Source organism: Coffea eugenioides, chromosome 9 (genome assembly GCF_003713205.1).
Source record: "Coffea eugenioides isolate CCC68of chromosome 9, Ceug_1.0, whole genome shotgun sequence".
In the NCBI taxonomy this organism is placed as follows: Eukaryota; Viridiplantae; Streptophyta; class Magnoliopsida; order Gentianales; family Rubiaceae; genus Coffea; species Coffea eugenioides.
In genome coordinates this window covers 40,858,169-40,866,998 of record NC_040043.1, presented here as the reverse complement: position 1 = coordinate 40,866,998, position 8,830 = coordinate 40,858,169, and the positions used below count along the sequence as shown (strand labels likewise).

General features: G+C 37.2%; 2 protein-coding genes across 5 annotated transcripts; both read left to right on the top strand.

Moving 5' to 3' along the window:
* Nucleotides 1-1,247: 1,247 nt before the first annotated feature.
* LOC113783491 (serine/threonine protein phosphatase 2A 57 kDa regulatory subunit B' beta isoform-like) lies at nt 1,248-3,595 on the top strand. Its single transcript, XM_027329640.1, has 2 exons — nt 1,248-2,784; nt 3,074-3,595. Exons 1-2 carry the CDS (start codon nt 1,723-1,725, stop codon nt 3,413-3,415), a joined length of 1,404 nt encoding a protein of 467 aa, XP_027185441.1. The 5' UTR covers nt 1,248-1,722; the 3' UTR covers nt 3,416-3,595.
* Nucleotides 3,596-5,031: 1,436 nt separating this feature from the next.
* On the top strand, nt 5,032-8,761 carry LOC113782771. 4 transcript variants are annotated; one of them, XM_027328689.1, is made up of 6 exons: nt 5,032-5,271; nt 5,438-5,501; nt 5,597-5,709; nt 5,834-5,973; nt 6,173-6,254; nt 8,305-8,761. In XM_027328689.1, the coding sequence occupies exons 2-6, from the start codon at nt 5,465-5,467 to the stop codon at nt 8,416-8,418; spliced, it is 486 nt and encodes a 161-aa protein (XP_027184490.1). In that variant the 5' UTR covers nt 5,032-5,271; nt 5,438-5,464; the 3' UTR covers nt 8,419-8,761. The 4 variants fall into 4 exon arrangements, with proteins under 4 accessions (XP_027184490.1, XP_027184489.1, XP_027184491.1 ...); XM_027328688.1 differs by having other exon boundaries at nt 5,032-5,501; nt 5,635-5,709; XM_027328690.1 differs by having other exon boundaries at nt 5,032-5,501.
* Nucleotides 8,762-8,830: the final 69 nt, after the last annotated feature.

The following is an 8,830-nucleotide window of genomic DNA, read 5'->3' as shown; positions in this document are numbered from 1 at the left end:
GATTATTTTTTATACTAGAATAATTTAATTAGTAGCTCAATAATTTTTGATAATAAAGATAATGTTAGTTTGTTGGTAAATATTTTAGTTTATATTTGCTAAATAGATGATTATGTTGTCAAGTAATTCTGTTAAGATTTTTTTAGAAGATCGTTAGTTGAAATTGTGTTAGTTTGTTCTGATGCATGAAGAATTTAAACTTATTTTCCGGCCCTCAGCACAGCCTTGACTCTTGATATCATTGTTTACAGTAACTCTATTTTTCAATAAGTTGAGAATAAAGTATTCTGCAGCATCTTCTCCTTTATAAGATACCCCTAGTCACTGCTCCGGATCTATTTTGATGTGCATCCCTCCAACCCAATTTATTTTTTGAGATTTAGCTCTATCTTTTCTGAAAGTCATGGTTCTCGGCCTTCTGGTTCTTCTGGTTGGGCTTTTGATACAGCCTTGCCCAATGTATAGCAAGCAAAAGCATTGGTTTCCAAATTTTCGTCCCTGTGTACCACATGATAAATTTTTATGCATAAAATAATGGACTCGGTTTCCATTATTGCGGTGCTAATTACTGCATTTATGGGATGGTTCTCAGTTGGCTAATATCATGGAACAAAGCCTTACATTATTTGAGAAGTTCTTTAAATAATCAAATATGACTTTAGTGGCAGACTTGGTGCACGATTATATGCTTATATATACTCTTCATCCTGAAGCCTTGATTGTTATCTGATATTGTGATGAAACCTGCTTCATATCTTCAGTTGTAAGTTAATGGCGCGCCATTAGATATGTGTTTCTAGTTGAAAGCATGATTCAAAGTCGCGGTCTGAACCGTTTTACATCGATCTTGACATATTGGTCGTGGTCTCGACGAGACCCAAAATTTTGAAACATTTAATATTCAAAAAATTGTAAAAAAAAATGATAAACAAATATAAATAAAATTAGAAGAAATAATAAATATTCGAGTTGAGTCGGGACGACTTGACCGTTTCTATCCGTCTCGGAGACGACTCGGCCAAGTATTCGGTGATCCATTATTTCGAAATCATTTTGTTCCGGTATTAGACCGGAAAATCCTGTTCCGGTGACGACTTGGTCGAATCGTCTTGGTTTCGGCCGAGTCTTGGAACCAGTTGAAAGAGTCCAATGATACCTACTAATGAGTAGATTGCAGGCGGTCAATTTGATTTGTTTGCCATACTAAAAAATTTAAGATTAAGGGTGAAATCAATCCACATGCAGTTTGCACTAAATTGGTTCTCAGGTCCTAATTTCTGTCTGTTTGACAGTTAATATTACACTACGAATATTCCAATCATTGGATTTAGCTACGAGAGTACTTTCTTTCGCATACAGATACCCAAGTGGCGTTCAACGGACAGGCAACAAGAAAACAAAGAAGCCCTGCAGCTCATATTAGCTGTCTTAGTTCGAAGATTAGCTGCGAAATGCTTGATTTTCTTTGCGGATATTCCAATACGTCCTCCTACCTACGAAGTACCGTTTGTTATCTGGCCGAGTATCGTTTCATCACTTGGGTGAATCGACAAGCGAGTTAAGACAAATAGAATACATCAGACATTGCTGTTCCCTCTGTCAGTATCTTTCTAGTTTTGGCACCTCGTAGGACGGTAGGAGCCTTGAGGGCGTTTTGTACTTTTCTGGACAATTACGGATGGATCCAGTGTAGCCTGAAGGTCGGAAGGAGGGAAGAATATTATGGGTCTGAGGAGGGACAGCCTGAAAGCTTGTCCGAGGGAGAAGAAGTCTATGACCTTGCAGAAACTTTTTGATCTTGATTCTCCCAGAAATGGTGCAAGTAAGCTTGCCAGGAGCAGGAACGGTTCTCCCAGGAAAGAATGCCAGGATTCTGAAAATGAGGAAATCTTCTCTTTGATCCCACATTGTTCCGTCATTTATACCTTCAATAATCCTCAGGAATCTCCTTCACAGCAAGATCTCAAGAGGCTTAAGCTCATACAGCTGCTTTCCATTATAAAATGCTCGAAAACCGCATTCAGTCGTGAGGTTCTGTCCTCTATTTGGTCGATGTTTTCGGCCAATCTTTTCCGCCCGCTCCCCCCCAGTAAGACTTCTCTCATCTGTATCCTGCCTGATGATGACGAGCTTGTTGCCACCCCTTCGGCTGCCTGGTCACATCTGCAGATTGTTTTCGACATCCTCCACCGTCTGCTCATGAAGACTGACCCCAAAGAGCTTCGTGAATACATAGATCATTCTTTCCTTGTCAATCTGCTTTCCCTGTTCCAGTCTGAAGATCCAAAGGAACGCGAAAGCCTCAAGAACGTGTACCATCAGATATACTCCAAATTCACATTCTACAGATCATTCATGCGAAAAGCAATGAATGATGTTTTCTTGCACTACATCTTCGAGGCGGATCAGCACCACTGCGGAATCGGAGACCTTCTGGAGATATGGGGAAGCATCATCAACGGTTTCACAGTTCCGCTCAAGCAAGAACACAAGCTTTTCTTGACGAGAGTCCTAATTCCCCTGCACAAGCCAAAAGGGATGCAGGCTTACCACAGACAGTTGGCTTATTGCGTCTCTCAGTTCGTGCACAAGGACGCAGCTCTTGGTGGGACTGTCGTTAGAGGAATTCTAAGATATTGGCCGGTGACAAACTGTCAGAAGGAAGTTCTGCTCATCGGGGAGTTAGAGGATGTGGTGGAAAACATAGATCCTGAACACTACCGGACTATTGCACTGCCCTTGTGTACCCAAATTACCAAGTGTTTGAACAGTTGGAACTCACAGGTAAAGTACTTTGTTGTCAGATTTCCTATTTGTTCGTCTCCAACACCAGAAGAAACATCTGATCTTGCGAGGCCCTGCCTGATCCAAGTCAATAGCAGCATTTCCTTCTAATTCAGTAAATTATCCAGATGGAAATTCCTCGGGAACGTCCTAAGGACAAACTTCCCTTGCTCTCTTTCACGGGTCAAAAATAAATTCTTTCGTTTTCTCAAATCCATTGTTTAATTTTCTACTCCTCTTTGATCGTACTCATCTGCACCAAACTTGAAACTGAATGGTTTGGAAACAGGTTGCGGAGCGGGGGCTGTACGTGTGGAACAACGAGCAGTTTGTGAAGATGGCGTCGCAGGCAATGGAAGATGTGCTTCCGGTGGTGGTTCGAGGCATGGAAAAGAATCTGAAATATCACTGGAGCAACAGCGTGAAGCAGTTGACGCAGAACGTCAAGGAGATGCTGCAAGGATTGGAACCAAGTTTGTACATCAGGTGCCTCTCGCGGCTTGAACTTGAAGAATCTGCGGCTCAACACAGAGAGATGACAAGAAAAGAGATGTGGGAGAGGGTAGAAATGGCTGCTGCAACTAGGAACCAATGCGTCCACCAATTACGTTGTATATGCGTTTCCAGTTGAACTGGAGACGACAAAAAACAGAAAAGAAAATCATCCCTCCCTGCCGCCTGCTGGCACTTGCTTACTGCCAATCATCATGTGTATAAATTCTTCCATCCCAAGCCATAAATGTAGCCTTTGATGTTCCACGTACATTTCATCATCTTACGCATCAAGCATGAAGTTTCCTAATTACCATTTCCTAAATACGTGTGCCTAATCACAAGGTACTAGTTGGTACTGCTACATTTCATCATCTTAAACATCAAAGCATGAAATTTCCTAATACGTGCACCAGTATGTTCAACTTTGGTTTGACTAGTTGGCGAATCAAATTTGAACGAACTTTTACCAAGTTGAATTCAATTTGAGTATCGCATAAGTTTGTTCATCTTTCAACGCTAAGATGTGCCTAATCATAACATACTAATATGGATGCGTTTGGACATACATTACTTGCAAATAATTAATCGTTTGTATTATAAATATGCTTTTCAATCAACATATTGTTACCTCGCATACTATATCAATATCTACGGTAATTATTTTAAATAATATTTTGAATAATCTCCTATCTAAATAGACTTTTTAATGTACTCGGCATCAAAAGAAGGGGGAAAAGATGAAAATGAGAAACAACTGAAATGACATCAGGACAAAAGCCCAAACACGAGAAACTTCACCCTGCTTGGGCCTTATTACTTTTTTTTTTTTTTTTTTTTTTTTGGGAGAAAACCCTAGGGTCTTGGTTAATAGACTAATGTCTCCTTTTGGTGAAAATTTTGTTGTCACTTTGAATACACTAATTTTCACTTCATAACAAAAATCTAATACTAAAAAATACATAAAAATAAAATACAGGATCACTTTAAATACCAATTAAAATGGTTGGGGGAAACATAAAAGGGACAAAATACGAAAAGAAATCGAGGGATATAGTTTTGAATTAGAATAATAAATAGGATCTTTTAATGCCTTTTCATTGATAGCAATTTTTTCTGACTTGGGCTAACTTGAAATATGTAATGGAGTGTGGTTGTTAAGATTCTCGAACTCCATTTGTTCCCTTTTTCTTCTTTAATTTTTCTTTTTTTATTCTACTTCTTTTGTTTCAATTATATTTTATTGTTATATATTTTTAATTAGACTTTCATTATGCAGTGAAAATTAGTCTATTTAAAGTAGCAAATTTTTTCCACCAAAAGCATTAATTACCACTTAAACTTTTCTGAATTAATTTTTTATACACTGATAATGTAGTGATTTTTTTTTACACTAACAGCTATGAATATATGCCAAATGTACATTATTTGAATTTTAACGTTGAATTCATGTTATGTAGCAATGATTTAAACCTGTTAGTGTGAAAATAAAAAGTATACATTGATAGTTTGTGAAAAGGTTATCCGACTTTTAATGGAGGATAGGTTGGTCGTTTCGTCAATTACTTAGATAAAATTAATTTTTTAAATTTTTTTTAATTGATCAAGGATACAAAGTGCCTTTTAAAATATTTTAAGAGGATAAAGTGCAATTACTATAATAGTGGGTGGAGGTTTTCTGCATTGAACCCTACTTGATGTACTAGATTGTTTTTAAACCCTCAACAATAAAAATAAAAGCAAAAAAAAAAGAAAAGAAAGAATCTGTGTTCGTCGAGGAGAAATGCTAAACAGCTTGATGACAGACCCGTGATGTGTAGACCAAATGCTGTAAATGTGTCAAACCACCTTTATTCTGCATACATAGTTTTGAGTTTTTGACCCACCAAATGTTCGACTGTATGTCACTGCCAAGATGCTATCCTAAAAGAAGCCACCTCTGCTTATTCACTCTTAGTTTTCTTTTGATGGCCTTCCTCTTCTTATTTTCCCAGTGTGAGTCTCCTTACTGATTACGTCCTGTCCGTGGTTTTTAACTACTGTTAAGCCTTTCTCCTATGTTCTTATCTGCACCCGACAGCTGTTTCTTTTCTTTCTTTCTTTCTTTTTTTTTTTTCTCCCTTTTCTAGTTTTTGTTCTTGATGTGGATACTCTGTGACAGAATTGGGTCTAGTTTTTTTTGCATTAGATGGCGCTCTGTTCCAGATGGATGCCAAACTATCAAGGTTCCTCCCTTAATTTTACGTATTGTTTGGTTTGTATATATATATATATATATATTGATATGCCTGATTTGAGTTGTTTTTTCTTCTCACTGGAGGCGTCATTTGCCCAACGATTGGTGTAATTCGTCCTCAGCTACCTTCCCGTATTCATTGTCGCAGTTGGAGCACGTTCAGAAATCATCAAAGCATGCCAGTGCCATCCGGCAAGGTAACTATCCTTGGCCCTCATATTGGTTGTATATCTCCAACAATTCTAGTCGTCCATAATTGGCGTCTATCTTTTTGGGTGAATGATACAAGTTAGCTGAAATTATTTATTACGTTATTTGTAGATGGGCAATGGAAGGACTCCGTGTTTCGTGCGGAATAAATATGCTTTATCTGTAGTAGGTAGAAATCATCAGCTGCCAAGCATTGATGATGATTTTGATCAGGAGCCCTTCTGGTCAAATGTGTTAAAGAAATCTTTCTGGTAATGCAGTTACAAATCGTATTCCCAAAATGTAAATCTTTTCTCACCAAGAAAAAGAAAATTGTCTTCTTTTATGTCCATGGGAATTTAGTCCAAGCCTTTTCCTATTGCGATTGGATTCTATTCTTGAATTTTCCAACAGTTACATTAATGGGAAATTCATTGCTCTGGTGGTGAAATTTTTATTTTTTTTCTCCAGGGCTCTGAAGTCTCTAAGTATATTTCTTGTTGAGCAGCCAAGTCAGTTAAAGTACATAGAATGGCCAAGCTTTCAGAGCACGGTAAGTCTAAATCAATGCCTTACCTTCAGTAATGACTTAAGCTGACTGGTTGCCCTGATTGATAAGGATAACAATGGTTATTGACCTTTTTTGTATGCCACTTTGTGGACTAGACTTTTGCTTAATCTATTTAATCATAAAATCACTAAAGAATTATGAACTAAAATTTAACAAGTTCTCCATATTCCTGATACTACAATAAGAAAAAACATTTTCTTGCCTGCTGCATCAGTGAAGATGATCCTTGATATGTTCACTCACTTTTCTTTCTTGTTTGGAAATATATAATCATCGTGCCTGCCTGATGTGAACGAAAAACTGGATTTGTAAATTCTTGAATTAGGTGCCCCTTTAAATCTAAGCATAAGAACCTTAGGATGGCAATGGGGAGAAGAAAGGGCGTAGTCTGAAGCAATGTCCTCAACTCAATTTCATCACCGTGACTTGTACTTATCCATCTTATAGTTGGAAGTTGCTCTGTTGCAAATATCACGTCACGAGAATGCCCTAGATCCTCAGATTTTTAAATTGTCCAATACACAAAGTTGAAGAGAACTTCTGAGTTTTTGCAGCAATTAGATATGTTTATAATGTTATATTCTAGACCTATGTTTGCTTGCTATGAAATTCTGATTTATGAACGTCTCTAGACTTCCATGTTTTCATAGTTTCACTCTGTTCAATTCATGCACGTAGTTTATTTGTAATAACTCTCATTTAAGCATTGATGAATCCGGAAACTTCTCTGATTTTTCAGCCCTAGAAACTTTTTCAGCCTTAAAAATTTTTATGTGGAGCTGGATGTAGGAGACTTTTCCTCCACCTTCTTCATAATTATACCCAATCATCAATGATCCATATTAGTAAATTGTGGCCACTCTCAATCATGAAAGTTGGGTGTCTTGGTGGTGCCATATGGGCTTTCCTAAGTATACTAATGAGCTTTCCTAAATTCTGTTTTCTCAAGATATCCTTTTTAAACATTTTTATCATTATTTCTTTGTTCTTTTTTTTTTTTTTGGCAAAACAACAATATTATTAGCCAAAATGGGAAAATTTTGTCTACAGCCAATTAGAAAGGTGGTTTTGCTAGAGAGTCCTAAACCAATCATTGTCAACCATCTTTTATACTCTAGGTGATTGTACTTTTCCTGTGGTTAATTACAAAAGTTCCCCCTAGGTTATAGTAGTTCATCAATACGTTTAAAATGCCCCTGTTTTAAGCCGTTGAAATTTGAGAAAAGTATACCTCTCAGCATAGCATTTTAAGAAACAACCCTAGGAGTTTTTTAGGGGAAAAAAAGAGCACCCATATGCACATCATTGATGATTTAAAATCCTGAAAGAGAGACTATATGTCTCTAGTCGTTTTTAGACTTTAGTAATATTTTAGACTAGTTTCATTTACTTTTTGCCTTCTCACATGAAATGAGTGGGACATCTCCCTCTATCTCGAACGTGTAATTTTGGGATAAATTTAACTAGACCCAGTTATATGGCTATATTGGTTTTTTAATTATTACAATGGTATCAATGTTTTTTACACATTATTTGTTTGTCTTGGCCATTATAGAAGAATATAGTTGACTAACAGTCTTAGGATTGAGAAAAAAATGACGTTTGGGGATATAGTGCAAAACAAACTATACCAGGGGCTAAATATGATAGCTAACCTTCAGGGGTTTGAATGTCTTTTAGACATAATCACCATTATAAAATTTTAGAGTTAGACCAAGGGTTTTGGGGGTGAAATGAGGAAAAAAAAAATTAATCTTAGGGGGCAAAGTGAAAAACTCTCTATACTTTAGAGGAATTATTGTAGTTAATCTTTTTTTTTGGTCGAAAATTTATTGATTACAAAATATTGATCTTTGGGAGTTGGCTGCTGCATATGCAAGTCTTACAACCCTCAGAAATTGCGGTACCTTGGATGTGACGAAGTCCTAACATCAAATGAAAGAGCAATCTTGCTATTCAAGCGATGGCTACTGCACTTTTTCAAGTACAATAGTGAAATGATTAGATGATTGAATTCTCTCTTTTTCTGCAGCTAAAGACTGCGACTCTCACTCTTCTTCTTGTTGGGCTGCTCATAATTGCGTTGTCCTCCGTAGATTCTGCTCTCTATTATATACTTGCTTTGCTGTCAAGGAGGCGTGCTTGATTCAGGTCTCTCTGGTAAGAAGAGAGAGTCGCCGGCATCCTGTTATAATTTAACAGAACGTCTCAGGGTCTCACGGGCATAAAAAATCAGATTGGCTGCGAAGCTTGCTCTTTGTAAAAGCATGGCAATTACACCGTGATGGGTAGGTGATAAGAGGCATACATAAACCAGAAGATTGTTTTATGGCTGAAACGATTCCGTGTACAATTTATGCTTTGAGAAAGGATTTGATGACCATTTTCCTTCATTTTGATCCCCATGTATGTATGGTCTTTAAGACATCAATGGGTTCCTTTACCTCCAATCCAATTAGCAATGGGTTCCTTTTGCCTTGGGGAAGGCACAAATTCTGAAACCTTTTGGCAACAAATGTATTACGCAATCTTCTAAGTAGAAAAACCTTTTTGTGAAA